The sequence below is a fragment of the Caretta caretta genome, chromosome 3 (assembly GCF_965140235.1).
Source record: "Caretta caretta isolate rCarCar2 chromosome 3, rCarCar1.hap1, whole genome shotgun sequence".
Classification (NCBI taxonomy): domain Eukaryota; kingdom Metazoa; phylum Chordata; order Testudines; family Cheloniidae; genus Caretta; species Caretta caretta.
Genome location: NC_134208.1, coordinates 3,255,898 through 3,272,840, shown reverse-complemented (window position 1 = coordinate 3,272,840; position 16,943 = coordinate 3,255,898). Strand labels below are relative to the sequence as shown.

The 16,943-nt window shown below is 58.1% G+C and overlaps 1 protein-coding gene across 3 annotated transcripts in view; it reads right to left on the bottom strand.

Moving 5' to 3' along the window:
- GAREM2 (GRB2 associated regulator of MAPK1 subtype 2) overlaps positions 1 to 16,943 on the bottom strand; it is a 45,875-nt gene that overhangs the window by 8,116 nt on the left and 20,816 nt on the right. For all 3 annotated transcript variants that reach the window (XM_048846058.2, XM_075126279.1, XM_048846057.2), the window contains 2 exons: positions 3,638 to 3,768; positions 1,922 to 3,073 (listed from right to left, as the gene is read on the bottom strand). In XM_048846058.2, coding sequence (XP_048702015.2) covers positions 1,922 to 3,073; positions 3,638 to 3,768 — 1,283 coding nt within the window. The remainder of the gene's footprint in view (positions 1 to 1,921; positions 3,074 to 3,637; positions 3,769 to 16,943) is intronic.

Sequence of the window (16,943 nt, the reverse complement as noted above, 5' to 3'; positions counted from 1 at the left end):
GGGCAGACGTGGTTGTCTGGCTCACTGCCCCCCAAAATGGACCCAGCTGAGGGGTCCCGTTCTCTGCACCTGCAAGCTCTGTTTTAGACCATGTTCCTGTCGTCTAATAAACCTTCTGTTTTACTGGCTGGCTGAGAGTCACGTCTGACTGCGAAGTTGGGGGGCAGGAGCCTCTGGCTTCCCCAGGACCCCGCCTGGGCGGACTCGCTGTGGGAAGCGCACGGAGGGGCAGAGGATGCTGAATGCTCCGAGGTCAGACCCAGGAAGGTGGAAGCTGTGTGAGCTGTGTGTCCTGCAGACAGGCTGCTCACAGAAAGGCGACTGCCCCAGAGTCCTGACTGGCTTCACGGGGAGCAGTTCCAGAGCATCGCCCAGGGACTCCGTGACACTCGGCCCCTGCACACGGCCAGTAATCATAGAAACAGGGGAGGTCAGAGTAACCTACTGGCAATAGGGGCGGTATCCTGGCGTCCCCCAGGGGCTGGTCCACTGCAGGATAGCAGCCTACTACTGCTACCAGCTGTCGGATTTATTCTTTTCCCCCAACTGGCGGAGGTGATGGAGGTCCTGGATTCAAACCCTGCTGACAATCCAGGAGGGGGTCATTCCTCCAGCATCTCTTAGCACCTGGGCAATAGCCTTAGAACCCCACCGGCTTATTACCCCAATCCGGGCCCAGGACCCCAGCGCACTCGGAGCTGTACAGACCCAGGCCCTGCCCCAAAGAGATTACAATCTAAGACGACCTCTGCTTGCTGGCCCTGGGAAATGTGGCTGCTCTCCCCCAGCCTGTCTGCTCCCCTGGGGACCGGCAGCCAAGCCGATCTCACCGCAGCCCCCCAGAGCCTCAGTTCATTCGCAGTGTGTGCCAGCAGCGGCCTGGGCTGGGGGTGCTACCATCAATGCAATGAATCCCCCCCTACCAAAGAGCCACCAGCCAAGGGCCTGGGAGCGGGAGCAGGCTCAGCCGAGGCAGTGATGGAGAGAGAGCCAGAGCCAAGCGCTTCCCAGCCCAGCTGTGCCGGCTTGAGTGTCCGGGATGCCCAGAAGAGCTCAGTCCGCCGGGCATTGAGTCCTTTAGAGCCCCGGGCTCTGAGTGCGGAGCCCAGACCCACGGGCCCCCCCACGCCCAGCCCAGCTGGCTTCTCCCCAGCTCGCAGGGACGGGAGCAGAGGTCCCCGGGGCTCGGCGGAGAGCACGAACCCAGAGTCAGGCACGGGCCCCTGCCACCAGCTAGCGGTGCCAGGGCGTTCCCAGCCATGAGTCACAGCCACCACCCCTGGGCTGCTCTGCCCTGAGCCTGGAGGCCAAGGGAGCAAACCCGCGGCTGGCAGAAGTGAGGGCACATTGGCCTACGCAGGGGCACGAGGCCAGCCAGGCCTTCACCCTCTCCCCCATCCTTAAAACACACATCTGCTGTGACAGCCTTTGAGCCCCTGCTCCCCCCTTGTACCTATCCACAGGATCTCATTGCTCCCACCCCACTTCTCCCCAGCGCGGGGGCTGTTCTGACCTAGCAGGATATCACCATGGGTGCGCGCCCTGCTGGCAGAAGTCACGTGCGGCTGCCAGGCCCCGGGTCCGCTTGGCTGACAGCTCATTAGGCCGAGGCTCGTGTCTGGAGTCAGCGACTGGGTGCAGGGAAGATGCACAGACTGACGGACAATTTCACCCAACCTAGGGCACCCGAGGCCGGGCAGGCCTCCCGGGTCCCTCCCTGGCTCTGCCGCTGCCTTGCTGGGGGAGCCTGGCTGAGCTGCACAACCCGGTTCTGTGTCTAGTGCGGGGATCGTGGGTGTGGGTGCTGAGGGGGCCCTTCCCATGGGGTGTTGGGGGCGCCCAGAGACCCAGGTACTGGGGCCAAAGGCCGTTATCTGCTCATGGAGGTGGCAGAACTCCGACAGCCAAAGGGATCGCTTACCGCTTCGGATTTGGGTGGGACGGGAGGCGGCGTCTCGCCCATGGGCTCCTCCCCGCGCAGGGCGGGGCGGTGGGGGGAGCCCAGTGGAGAGGAGGCGGCGAAGGACATGAGGTCGCGCTGCCCTTTGTTGGCGCTGCCCAGCCCCGGCGGGTTGCCGCTGGGCTCCGAGAAGTCATCCGGGTTCTGGTTGGCCCAGAGCTCCTCGTAGGGGATCTCCACCGGCTCCTGAGTCCTGAACTCGGGCTCGGCCCAATCGGGCGTCACGTACTCCCGCTCCGAGTCGGGGAGCTCAGACGGGGCCGAGCGCTCATGGCGGGGCAGGAGCAGCTGCGGGGCCTGCCCGCCCGGCACCGCCAGGGGGTCCTCGGGGGCGTGGGCCGAGCCCCCGCTGTAGATGCAGAGCGAGAGGCGCTGGAAGGCTGGAGCCAGCTCCTCGTGGGCACAGCCCTGCAGGCAGAGGCGGATGCGCCGGGGGCTGGCGCACTCCTCTGACAGGTCGGGCTTGGCCTCCCGCACAGCTTTGGAGTACTCGTCGGGGTCGAAGCGCTCCTGGCAGAGGGCGGCGCTGTCCCGCAGCAGCTTCTCCAGCTGGGGGTCGCCCCAGAGCAGCCCCTGGGGCAGGGCGAAGCGGGGCATGTCGCTCAGCAGCAGGAAGTGGAAGGGCACCATGGCCTCCTGGCGCAGGATGCAGCAGAGCACCACCGTCTTGGAGATGATGCTGAGCAGCTTGTAGCAGTGGCCCTCGCGGATGGCGTGCAGGTCGTAGGGGTTGCGCGAGGGCCGGCCGGGCACCGCCACGTTGACGGGCAGCCGCACCTTCTCGATGATGCTGCGGATGGTGTGCTCGCCCTCCCGCATCTGCAGCTCCAGCGGGCTGCGGGTGCTGAAGCACCCCTTGCACTGGAAGGGCAGGCTGAGGCTCTCGTTGGTGCGGTGGTTCATGCAGATCAGGCAGGGCACCTTGCCCTTCGCCGGCTTGCTGCCCAGCGGGCTCCCCTTGCCCAGCTTGCGCAGGAGGGTGGGGAGGCGCCACTTCTCCTTCGCCGCCTTGGCACACAGGATCTCGGCCTGGCCCATCAGCGTCAGCTCGTCGCCCGCCTGCAGCGTGAAGTTGTAGACCTCGCTGTCCTCGCTGAACTCCCCGGACACCACCTGGCGGGGGGACACATGGGCACCGGGGTTAACAGGGCCGGAAGTGGGGGCATGAGAACTGGGAAGCACAGGGGCACCAAAGGGTTAGTGGGGCCAGCGAGGCAGCTGGCACTGGGGGACATGGGGGGTGGGAAGCACTTGGGCCCTGGGGTGTGAATGGGGCCAGAGAAATGGCTGGTACTGCGGGCCGTGAGGGGGGCCACAGAGCTGGGAAGCACACAGGCCCCAGAGGGTGAATGGGGCTGCAGGGGCCCAAGAAGGGACCAGCCATGTCTGTGGCTCAGACGAGCGTTTTGGGTCCCATGGGACAGGACACCAAATGCCCAGGACTCTCCAGTCATCTGCGCCGGACCAGGCGCCTGCCTTGAGCAGAGCGGGCCAAGGCTGCGGCTCCCCGGTGCCAGGATCCCAGCGCTGCTCCCTGCAGGCCTCCTGCGCACCTGGCCCCGACCAGAGCCCGCTGGCTGCCTGGGCCCTGGGCGGATCCCAGGGACCTGCTCCCAGCCAGCCCAGCACCGGGGGCCTGCTGGCGGGCAGTGGGCCGAGCACTGGCATGGCGCTGACCTTCACGCTGAAGGTGATGGCCTCCATGACGAAGACGCGGTCCGGGAAGCTGCTGGCCACCTCCTCCACGCTGTTGAAATACTGAACGGGTTCGCGCACGTCCCGGTCTTGGTCCAGCAGCTTAAACTTCCCTGCAACAGCCCAGCCCAAAGCCCCAGTTAATGGAAAGAGACCCAGCCCCGTGCAGCCCGGCAAGCCCTAGCCCCCTCCCTGGGTCCCAGCTCCACCACTGCGTGGGTCTGACCCAGTGGCCACCAGGCAGCGCGGGAGCATCACCTCCGCTCGGATCGCCGCCTGGGGAGCTCATGTCTGCACACGGACAATGCAAGCCCAGGGCGTCCATGCGAAGCCAGCCCCAGAGGGGTCCCGGGAGTGGCCAAGGGGCCCCGTCCATGAGAAACACCAGCAGGCAGTGCTGAGCACCCCTGCACCCACCACCTTCCCAGGAGGGGTCCCCTCAGTGCAAATATTGGGGGTTCCTGCCCCAGGCTTTATTCACGGGGTCGCCCCAGGTCTCCCTCCCTCCTCAGGCTGCAGGGGTACAGAGGCCAGTAAAGCAGGGTGTCGTCATTTGGAGGGGGCCCAACACCCCACCAGGGCTCAACGGCTGGTGCCCTCGGGATCTGCAGGACCCACGCTCACTGCAAGAGCGGCGCAGAGGGTGGCCGGGAAGATGCAAGGCGGGTGCATTCACTGATGGGGAAGTGCCCTTTGGGAGCACGCTCCTCGCACGATCCCCACTGCTGGTACAGCCCTGGGCTGGGAGGACACAACACAGCTTGTCCAGAGCTGCAGAGAGATGACGGGAGAAGAGGAACGGTCCAGCCCCCGTCAGCAGGCACCAGGTGAACACCCACAGCTGGGAGGTGGGTGAAGGTGTGACGATGTGACTCAGCAGGGAGGGGGGACTGTTGACCTGGGAATGTGCCCTGGGGATGGGAGACCTGAGAGCCTGTCACCTGAGCCAGGAGGAGGAGGGGGAGGTAACACCTCTACCCCGGAATGTGGACGGAGGCTGCAGCAGGGAACCTGCTGGGGGGGGTTTAGTTTTCAGTTTGGGGCTGGGTGGAGGAACACAGGGAACCCCAGGGCTGGGGTCTAAGCTCCCTGCTCCCCCAGAAGGACTTGACTGAGGGGTCCTGGGTGCACCCACAAGCTCTGTTGTGGACTGTGTTCCTGTTGTCCAATAAACCTTCTGTTTTACCGGCTGGCTGAGAGTCTCAGTGAATCCCTGGAAGGGGGGTGCAGGGCCTGGACTCCCCCACACTCCGTGACAGAAGGTCCCAGGCTAACAGGGCCTATGGGGCAGGGCAGGGCCATGGGGCCAAACCCATCCCTCGGGTAGCTCCACTGACCTCAGAGAGGATGGCAAATTTGGCCCATGATTTATATCCCTATCCCAGCGAAGCCCATTGACTCCCGCCCAGCCCTTTCCCTCTCCTCCCAGGGACCCTCCTGGCCATAGGGAAGGGGGCAGACAGAGAAGAGGCCAGCTGGCTTACGGGAAAGCCACCTCCCCGCCCCCGGCATGGCGTGGGGAGAGAGCAGGAAATCCCCGAGCAGAGGGAGGGCTGGCTGGATCAATGGGCCACGGCCAAGCACTTCCTGCTCAGCAAAGGCTGCAGCGCGGGCAACGTCCCGGGGGCTCGCTGAGCGCAGACCTGAGGTCAGCCCCCTCCCGCAGGCAGGCACGGTAATACACAGCCATTGCCAACAGGGGGCAATGGGACACCGCTCCAGCCCCCTTAACCCCTCAGTGCCCATGTGCTTCCCAGGCCCCCGTGCCCCCCAGTGCCACATGATCAGGGGGTGCGGGGGGGGGGGTGCTAAAGTTATTCCTCTGATTAGCTGAGACACTTTCTAATGAGTTAACACCCGTCCTCCAGGAGAGCCGCTGAGATCCAGGAGTTTAGGGGCAGCCCGGGGCCTGTGCCGGAGCAGAGGGGCACTTGCAGTTCTGGTGACGGCACTAAGTAAGGGACGATGGCGTGTTCCCCACACGCACACTTCCAATCCGCCTGGCTGGCTAGACAGAACCGATCCGTGTGACGCAGCCCCCCCAGGCCCAGCACATGCCTCCGTGCTGACCACAACCCGGAGCGAAGCTGACACTCAGTCCCAGCGGATCCGCTGCTCTCCAGCATCACCTCTGCTGCCAGCCCGGCAGCTGGCTCTCAACCCCTCCGAGCCAATCGGAATTCATCTGGGCCCAGAGTTTGCCAGGCCTCTGGGCGGACGTGGGACTTCACCTCGGCCTGGTATAGGCCCCTTTGCCCCTCTCACCCTCTGCGAATATCCCTGGGCACCTACTGGCTCCATAAGCTGGTTTCTTGTGGGGCTCATTTGGCCCAGAGCTCTTTGTGCACTGATGGCAAAAAATTAAGCCCTGTTACTTCTTCATGACTGGTCAAATAAACCACAGAGGATGGTTTCCCTTTCCTGATTGGACAAGTGTGCAAGAACTTCCAGCATATATACTTGTGTGTGTGTGTGTAACATACACACATACCACACCAAAGCACAGCTGAGTAGCTTGCTTCTCTGGCAGCAGTAGTAGGCTGTTACTCTCAGTACCGAGGCACTAACTTCCTTAGCTGGCAGCTGTACATGATGCAGTAATGCCATTAACTGGCAGCAGTAGTAGGCTGTTATCCTCAGCATTGAAGCTCAGCAGAGTAACTCCCTCAGCTGGCAGCAGTAGTGGGCTGTTACCCTTGTTGTGGAGCAGCCACTAGAGGGCAGATACAGCACTCACTTTACCAGTGTGTTACACATACAAGTTAGAGACATGGGGGATCCATCGTAGCCCTTACTCATGATGACTACATCAACGAAGCTAGCAGAGAACTCTGTGACACCCCCTGCTATAAAGAACTCACAGAAGACCCCACATCACAATTCACACAGGAATTTAGAATTACCGTCAAATCCTTCTCCAGACAACTCCAAGAAAAACTACAACCTCATCCTCCATGAAGCCACCCCAGGGACCCTCCAAGATACATACGCAAGGGAACCCCAGCAGACCCATCATATCTGGCCATGGCATTCTTACTGAACAGGACTCTGAGAAACCATCCTCAAACTACTCACCACACAGAGAGCCAACTTCCTCCAGAACACAACCAACTTCCTCCAGAAACTCTAAAACATTAACAAACTCCCTCAGAACACCTCCTCGCCACCATGGATATCACCTCCCTATACACCGACATCCTTCATTGCTGCCTGCCTCAAATATCTGCAAGACAATGGACAAAGCTCGGAAATCCATCCCACACCCATCGCCAAACTCACTCATTTCATCCTCACCCACAAAAGTGTCACATTTAACAACAAACACTTTCTCCAAACCATGGGTACAGGGATGGCTCCTCAATATTCCATCCTCTTCATGGGCCACCTTGAGGAAGAAATTCTGTAAAAATGCACAACAAAACCAACAATGTACCTGAGATACATCAATGGTCTTTTCATCCTGTGGACAGACGACCCACACTCCCTCACAGGCTTCCACCACAACTTCAGCAACCACCACTCCTCCATCAGACTCTTCCTAGAACACTCCCGCACCAGCATCAAGTGCTTGGGACCACAATCAGCTTCAGCAATGGACCCCTACAAATGACTGTATACAAGAAACCCCTGGATCACCACACTTACCTCCACAGATCCAGTAGCCACCCCAAACACACCAAGGAATCTGCTATCTACAGCCAGGCACTCAGATACCAAAGAACATGCTCCAGGCTACACATCTTAACGCAACCAAAACGGCCTTCTCCAAACAAGGACACTCCACCAGAGAAGTAGATCGGATCATGGAATGGGCCATCCAAATACGTTGAGGGAATTTGCTTCAGTACAGAAATAAACCCCCCTGTCACTACACACCTCTAGTTGTCACCTACCACTGCACACTAGAACCCAAACGGGATATCATCATACAGTTACAACCCATACTCAATGGGGACTACAGCCTGAAAGAAATCTTTCCTGAGCCCCTTCTTTGGCCTTCAAACAACCCCTCAACCTCGCCAAACTCATCCTTCCAAGCAAGCTCCCCACAGACCAGGACCCACCAACTCAAAGCAGCACCAGACCCTGCCAGAACAACAAATGCAAATCCTGCAGACATATCGTCATGGATACAATGATCAACACCCCCTGTAACACACCTTTCAAGATCCATGGGCCGTACGCATGCCCATCACAATACGTGGTGTATCACAACCAGTGCATCAAATGTCCCAACAACAACTCTCTGAGTGAAACCAGAGAAACATTACGTTTTCAAGTGAACTCATGCAGAAAAATGACAAAAGACAACAACACCCCATCACCTGTGGGCGAACTTTCCACAAAGCGATCGCTCCATATCTGACCTCTCAGTGCTCATCCTCAAAGGACACCTGCACAACACCTTCCAAAGATGAGCCTGGGAGCTTAAACTCATAGCTGCTGGACACTAAACGCCACAGACTTAGCAGAAACACTGGTTTCGAGGCTGATTACACACCCTGCTGCCTGCTAACCCACATTTGCCCACTTCATTTTAAGTGGTCTCCTGCGGCACGAGTGCACCACTTGGGCTTAACAGTCTGTCCCACCTTGTGTTTAGCTCAGACACTCTGAAGAAGACCCTGTGGAGGTCAAAAGCATGTCCCTTCTACCAGGAGAAGTTGGTCCAGTAAAAGATATCACCTCACCCACCGTGTCTCGCTCGCATCCTGGGACTGACACGGCTGCAGCAACGCTGCCGACAACACATACAGGTGGATAATCTGGGTTCCCCACGACCCTGCAGCCTTAGCGTTCGCTTCGCGTGGCTTCTTGGGCCAGTTAAGCTCAGTCGCGCCTGGGGAGCAAAGAGGAAGCAGGGCTCTAACCCAGGGAGGAATATTCTTGGGCAATGTTGGGCATCACACACCAGCACCAGGCCTCTGCTAGGGCTGCCCCACCTCTGTGTCCTGGGCTGGGACCTCCTGGAGTTCATGTGAACCCAAGGAGAGCCCACGCCCCCAGCCCCCCAGCCTAGAGGAGAGCCAACAGGGGAGCAGGCAACTCGGCCACACGGCAGCTCCTGGCTCTCTACTGCCCACTGTGATGACACGGATGGAGGGGAAGCAGCTGGGGGTAGGCTGGGTCCCATGGAGGCAGAGACGGGGTCTGTGCAGGCCGGAGGGAGATCAAGACGAGGGAGGGCTGACCCCATGGGTCAGTGCCGAAGTGCTACAAAGGGGATCCGTGCCCTTCAGGATTGGGCCCAGAAAGCTTGGGGTTTCTCTGACTCCCTCCCTCCACTTCAGCATCTCCTCTGCCACCACCCTCGCCCTCCAGCCCCCTCCAGAGTGTGGTCACGTAGCCCAGCCCAAGCCCCGCAACTCCTGCCGCTCCCAGGATGAAATGCCAAATGCCAACCGGTTCCCGGTCTCCCACGACAGGGCTCCCTCACCCGCTCGCTCTGCATGGCTCAGCAGCGGGTGACTGGCAGGAAATGCACTGCCCAGAGGGGGGAGGCTCCCAGGCGGGCAGCAGGCCGAGCCGTGCCATCTGGGCACCTTCGCTGCCCGGCAACCAGCCCCGAGTCGAGACCGTTTTTTCCTGACCCTGGACAGCCGAGATCTGCGCCCCAGCCCCTAACACGCTGGTTCAGTGGGAGGACGGACAGACAGACCTCACCTCCCCCCAGCACCTGAAGGGCTTCCCAGGGGTCTCTTTGGTTTGCAACCTTGGCGAGGCCTGGGGCTGTCTGCTCCCGGCAGAGACAGGAATGGGCACGCTGTGGGGGGGAGGACACACGGGGGGGGTCCTTCCCCCGCCAAGGCAGCAGCGTTAGCTCCCGCTCCCAGACACCCTCGGCTTCCCTCCCTGGCGGTTTCCAACATCCCATTGCCATGGAAACCGCTTGCATGCGGCTCCGTTCCCAAGCCCGCCACCCCCGGCGCAGCTCCCCGACGGGCTGCGTGGGGGGGTCCCTGTGCCCTGCCTCGGCCTGCTCCGCTCCCTCCCCACGCTGCCCCCTCTAACAGAGCCCAGAGCCCCGGCCCCGGGGGTGGCTGACGGGCAGAGCCCCTCTGGCACCGCATTGCCCCTGAGCCCGGCAGCCACCGGCCACCCAGCACCGCTGCCAGCCACGCGCGAGAGCAACCGCCCTTCGTCCGGCATGCGTATGGGGGGATCGCGGCTGGGGGGCTGGAGCCACCAGAAGGGGGCCTCCCTCCCTGCCCGCCCCGCCCCCATCTTCACACCCACTCCTGAGTCCATGATCCACCTCCCAGGGGAAGCAGCCAGCATCACCACCCGGGTCTGGTCCCCTCTGGTGTCCAGGCCAGGATCCCAGAGATCCACAGATCGGCCTTCCCCACCCGTAGGGGGAACGCACATAAACACACGGCTGCTGGGTTTCCCGTAGAGGGTCAGGAACGAACCGTGCTGGGGGAGCGGGGCTCGCATGCCGGGGATGGACGGTGGGGACGGGGTGGAGGGTGACAGCTGGGGCCGAACTCCAGCTCGGATGTGCGGACCATACTGGCCGAGGGGAGAGACTGATCCCCACCCCCGGGTTCTGACCCTCTCCTGCCGGGCTCTGCTGGTTACCGACGACCTCCAAGCCCTGGCTGAGTCGCAGCCCACCCACCTTGCACAGATTCAGAGGTCCCAGCCTGGCCCAGCTAAGCTGGAACATCCCCAGGGCTGGGAAGGTTAATGTCTGGCTGATGGTCCCAGCCTTTCTCTGCCAGGGGGCTGGGTTCAAATCCCGGTTTAGTCACACGTGGAATGAGTTTGCTGGTCTCAGTGAATGTGGGTACACAGAGGAGTCCTGACTCGCACATGTGGGTCTGGGCCACCGGCCCACGGCATCAGCTCCCCAGCACCAGGCACGCCTGCTAGAGGCATCAAGCTGTTTTCGGAAATACAGTAATCAAACCCCTCGGGGATCTATTCTTTGGGGTAAACTCCTGCCTGCCCCGAAGTGCTGCAGGCCCCAGCCCAGCCCCGTCACCTCCACTAGCACCAGAGCGGGGGGGAGACCGGTTATTAATGATTCTCATGCAATCACAGCCAATGTCCGTCCATTGGCTGGAACCAATTATCAGCCAGCTGGCAAAGAGCAAGGCCTTGTTTTAAAATGGGTCCTCCCTCGTGGGCACAGAAAACAACCTCCATGTGCAGCGGAGGAAGGGGGGTTTCCCCCAGGATTAAAGGGAGGAAGAGGGGGAGGGTGTTGAGGGCTAAATTGCCTTGCAATTAAAAACTTTTCTATGTGTGGATTCAGCTTTGGTCTCTAAGAGACACGACTGAGCCAGAGTGGCAGAAAGGTTTGCAGGGATCTGAGCTTAACCCGTCCTCCTGGAGACCCAAACACAAGAGCAGCATCAGGCCATGGTACCAGCAAGTCACAGGGAGGATAAACCCGGCGTGAAACTGACCAGCCCAGCCTCACTGCCCCAGGAGAAGTGAAATGCAAAATGTAAACAACTGGCGTCCGTGGGGATCCGGCAAAGATTCTGGGCTGGCTGCGGCCCCTCACCTCCCTCCCTGCCCAGGACTGCAACAGCTGCTGCATGCACCACCAACCCAGAGGGACAGGGCCCAGGCAGGTGAGGCAGGTGGCCTGCGGGAGTGAGCGGCTGGCTGGGGAGCTGGGGAGTCACAGACCCTCCCAGCTTGCGTTACCCGCTGACCCCTCCCCACTCAGGGGCCTGGGCAACGCCTTGCCCTAGTGAATGCTGCGGGCGTGGAGCTGCCGTATGTCCAGGGAGATGCTGCATGGGGCTAATGTGGTTGCAGACATCACTTGGGAGGAGCAGGGGTCAAAGGCACTCTGCATCGGCCTAGCCCTGCTCCCACTGAAGTCAAGAGTAAAAGGCCCATAGTTCACAGTGACCAGTTAAGCTAAGGCTGAGTGACCCTGCCTGGCCCCAGCACCACAGCTAGGGCGAGCACCTGGCTCTGTGATGCGCCATTGGGCAGATCGGAAACCCCATAACCCGGAGCAAACCCGGCTCGCCCCAGGCCAAGGTAACAGCTGCGCCATCCGCTCCTAGGTCATGTGTCACAGCCTGCCCCCAGGGTCAGTCCCACACAGAAGCCGCGAAACAAAACCCGCGGGCCACTGGCTCTGTTTGCGAGGATGCCCCCCGCCGGATTGCCAGGAGTCACATGCACCTGCCCGTCACTAATGGGAAAGCAAGGGCTGGCTCTGCCATGGGAGCAATGAGATCTCCGCAGGAGGGGCTGCTCTGGGCATGGCACGATCAGGAACATAACACACAAGAACATCAGAACGGCCAGACTGGGTCAGACCACAGATCCATGTAGCCCAGTGTCCTGTCTTCCGACAGGGGCCAGTGCCAGGTGCCCCAGAGGGAATGAACAGAACAGGGAATCATCCAGTGATCCACCCCCTGTCACCCATTCCCAGCTTCTGTCAAACAGAGGCTAGGGACACCATCCCTGCCCAGCCTGGCTAATAGCCATTGATGGACCAACCCTCCATGAATTTATCTAGTTCTTTTTTGACCCCTGTTATAGTCTTGGCCTTCACAACATCCTCTGGCAAGGAGTTCCACAGGTTGACTGTGTGTTGTGTGAAGAAATACTTCCTTTTGTTTGTTTTCAACCTGCTGCCTAGTAATTTAATTGGGTGACCCCTAGTTCTTGTGTTATGAGAAGGGGTAAATAACACTTTCTTATTCACTTTCTCCACACCAGTCATGATTTTATAGACCTCTATCATATCTTCCCTAAATTGTCTCTTTTCCAAGCTGAAATGTCCCAGTCTTATTAATCTCTCCTCATACAGAAGCCGTTCCAGGGCCCTAATCATTTTTGTTGCCCTTTTCTGAACCTTTTCCAATTCCAATATCTCTTTTTTGAGAAGGGGCGACCACATCTGCACGCAGTATTCAAGCTGTGGGCGTACTATGGATTTATTTAGAGGCAATATGATATTTTCTGCTGTCTTATCTATTGCTTTCTTAATGATTCCCAACGTTCCCAGTCAGGCATGGAGGGTGAAGAGCGCCAGGCAGGGAGTGTTGGATCAGTCGATTACCCCCAGTGTAAGAGAGGTGTATGGGAGTGTGTGTGTATGTCATCTCTCCCTGTGTGTGTGGGGGAGGAGGGGTATCACCCCTCCCTGTGTGAACCCTAAAGCCTTAAAGATAAGAAGGTAAATAAAGAATCTAACTACACAGGGTTTCTTTTTAACAGGGGCTCAGTCAACTTGATGTTAATTTGAACATTTGTCCTGCCCAGTCTGATTGGTTGCTGCTGAACTCACTTGCATACGAGTAATTTTACCAGGTGTCCTGTATTCACATAGGGAAATATGGTCACCCTAGTTTCAGAGAACTCTGCACAGTGACTCCAAGATCTCTCTCTTGAATGGTAACAGCTAGTTTCGACCCCATCATTTTATATGTAGAGTTGGGATTACGTTTTCCAATGTGCATTACTTTGCATTGATCAACACTGAATTTCATCTGCCACTTTTTTGCCCAGTGACCCGGTTCAGTGAGATCCCTTTGTAGCTCTTCGCAGTCTGCCTGGGACTTAACTATCTTGAGAAGTTTTTTATCGTCTGCAAATTATTTTGCTATGTCGCACTCTGTGCTGCCATGAACTTTCACTGCGACAGCAAGATGCGCCTAGGTGGGAGGACTCAAAATAAGTGGGTGGGGCCTTTTGGGGGAGTGGGAGTGGCCACCTATGGGAAGGAACACCGGCATTTTCCTCATAGCCAAGGGTGGAAAGCGCTCAGAAACTCAGGCACTGGATTTGCACGTTTGAGGAATGATGAATTATTGACAAGCTCCTCCGGCTGCTTTACTCTCCTTTGCCTACAAACCAAGCCCCTCTGGGATGCATTTGATTAGCGAACGTTTTCATTGTTGTTGCTTTCCCAGCATGCTTTGCAGCAGAGTGTCACGCCGGGAGCTCCACCGCGAAAAGAATCCCCACAACAGGGTGGGGAAGAGAAGAGAAAAGGCCAAACTGAGCTGTCCTAAATGTTATAAAGTTGCCCCAATCCTACAAACACCATGTTACGCCAACCCCCTTACAAGCCCCAATAACTTCTCTGAGAAGAGACCCCTTTCATGTATCGCCCACAACCCCAAGTCAATAGAAAAGAGCTGTCAAATCTGCCTGTAAAATGACCAGTGATCCCCCAGGATTTTCTCCTCTGTCCTGAAAGGAAGAAGAGGGACAGGTGAGGTTTTTACCTGGCTAGACTGAGTTCACTAGCAAAGGGTGAGCGTTCAGACTTGGAGGAGCACGTGCAGTCGAGATTACACATCTGACAGAGGAGAACACCACGAGCCCAAAGGAATCTGAGGGACTGAAGAGAAGAACCCTCCAGAGGCGAGGTTCACGTTCCAAGGCCCGGCGAGGTCTGATGCACCTCGTCACCTACTCCTCTAGCACCTGGACCACGCAGGAAGACAAGCTTCTGTAACCAAGCCAGCCCTGGAGTTCAATCAGTTGACAGGCCTGCCTTTAGCACTGAAGGTCCCAGGTTCAAACCCTTCTGCTGACCCACGTGAGGAGCCCTCGTAAGGGCAAAGGATGGGCAGTCAGAAGCACCTCAGGTCTAATCGCTGCTCTGACACCAACTCGCTGGGTGACCTTGGACAAGGCTCCAATTCAGCCTCAGTTTCTCCTTCTGTAAATCGGGGGAATGATACTGACTGGCCGGCCTCCCGAGGGACAGAGCCAGAACCACATGTCAGTGAAGGGGCTGGAGAGGGCAAACCCCTCTGTGCTACGACGCACCCTGAAAAGGGGTAACAGTTCGGTCTCCTCGCACTGGCTAATCAGCCTCCTCCTGGTTGCAAGCCATGTGGTTTAAATGCAGGGGAAGGATGTGAGGTTGTGACTCAGCAGGGAGGGGGGTGTTGACCTGGGAATGTGCCCTGGGGATGGGAGACCTGAGAGCCTGTCACCTGAGCCAGGAGGGGGACAGGGAGGTGACACCTCTGCCCAGGAATGTGGACGGAGGCTGCAGCAGGGAACCTGCTGGGTGGGTTTAGTTTCAGTTTGGGGCTGGGTGGAGGAACGCAGGGAACCCCAGGGCTGGGGTCTAAGCTCCCTGCTCCCCCAGAAGGACGTGATTGAGGGGTCCTGGTTGTACCCACAAGCTCTGTTTTGGACTGTGTTCCCGTTGTCCAAATAAATTGGTTAGTCTCTAAGGTGCCACAAGTCCTCCTTTTCTTTTTGCGAATACAGACTAACACGGCTGTTACTCTGAAACCTGTTGTCCAATAAACCTTCTGTTTTACTGGCTGGCTGAGAGTCTCAGTGAATCCCAGGAAGAGGGGTGCAGGGCCTGGACTCCCCCACACTCCGTGACAATGGGAATGCTTTTTTCTGCCCAAGTCCCATCCTGACAGCGGGGCTCAGCAGCATTGCTGGGGCTGACCTGGGGGTACATCTGGGGCTGCTGTGGGGTGGGCAGGCCGGGACTCGTCTCTCTGGAATCCCCTTGCCTTGATCTGCCAGGCCCCAAGTGCAGCCTGTCAGCTCGGCCGGGCACTGTGACCGCCGGCTCTTTCTGCGCTCCCGTTGGCTAACAGCAGCGAGCACCGGTCAATGCGTTTGAATGATGAGACCCACGCTGCGAGGCTGTGAGAAGTGCTTCCCAGGCACTGAGCAGATCAATCAGATCAATAAAGACGGACGTTAGTGAGAAGGGGCTGGAGGCCGGGCCGTAGCTGGAAGCACAAACGCCCCCACCCCTGCTCTCGTGCGTGCAGATGGAAGGCGAGCATGTCCCATGTGCACAATGGGATGGAAGTGGTTCCAGGTGCACCAAGTGGTGTCCTTTTCACACCTGCAAAGAATCCTGTTCCCTTGTGCTTTGGCCCCTTGAGCTGTGCACAGAAGTGGCCAGCTGGACGGTGCGTGCATGTGTCACCAGTGAATACAGGGTACTTGCACTTTCAGAAAACCTCTGACAAGGTCCCTCACCAAAGGCTCTAAAGCAAAGTGGGAGAGCTCAGTGGTTTGAGCATTGGTCTGTTAAATCCAGGGTTGTGAGTTCAACCCTTGAGGGGGCCATTTAGGGATCTGGGGCAAAAATTGGGGATTGGTCCTGCTTTGAGCAGGGGGTTGGACTAGATGACCTCCTGAGGTCCCTTCCAGCCCTGATATTCTATGATTCTAAGTAAGCTGTCATGGGATAAGAGAGAAGGTCTTCTCATGGATTGGTAACTGGTTAAAAGATAGGAAACAAAGGGTAGGAATAAATGGTCAGTTTTCAGAATGGAGAGAGGTAAATAGTGGTGTCCCCCAGGGGTCTGTTCTGGGACCAGTCCTATTCCACATATTCATAAATGATCTGGAAAAAGGGGTAAACAGTGAGGTGGCAAAATTTGCAGATGATACAAAACTACCCAAGATAGTTAAGTCCCAGGCAGACTGTGAAGAGCCACAAAAAAATCTCACAAAACTGACTGGGCAACAAAATGGCAGACGAAATTCAATGTTGATAAATGCAAAGTAATGCACATTGGAAAACATAATCTCAACTATACATATAAAATGATGGGGTCTAAATTAGCTGTTACCACTCATGAAAGAGATCTTGGAGTCATTGGGGATAGTTCTCTGAAACCATCACGGCAGGGTGTGACGAAGTGGGACTGTTCTTAATGTTCTCTCTGAATAGTGTGGGGGGTGCCTCAGTTTCCCCTAGGCAGTTCTTAAGTATCTAGGCGGTGGGATAAAGGTGTATGATCATTGCAGAGCCCTAGAGGGCAGGTGTGTGCAGGGGTCTGGACACAGAATGGCCAACACCCCGTTTCCTGGCAACTGATGGCCTGGCCCTTCCCCCTGCAAGGTGAGAGCTAAAGGGTTGGAGAACAAAGGAATCTGCTGACCTCCTGGCCCAGGAAAGGGACAAAGCCCAGAGGAGGAGGGGCTGGAGGGAGTTTGTTTGGGGCTGGCTGGGGATGAGGAGTGAAGTGCAGACGTGGTTGTCTGGCTCACTGCCCCCAAAATGGACCCTTCTGAGGGGTCCTGTTCTCTGCACTTACAAGCTCTGGTTTAGACCATGTTCCTGTCGTCTAATAAACCTCTGTTTTCCTGGCTGGCTGAGAGTCCCGTCTGACTGCGGAGTTGGGGGCAGGACCCTCTGGCTTCCCCAGGACCCCGCCTGGGCGGACTCGCTGTGGGAAGGGCACGGAGGGGCAGAGGAGGCTGAATGCTCCGAGGTCAGACCCAGGAAGGCGGAAGCCGTGTGAGCTGTTTGCCCTGCACATGCTGGCACATGATTGGGCGGGGGGGGGGGGGAGTTATA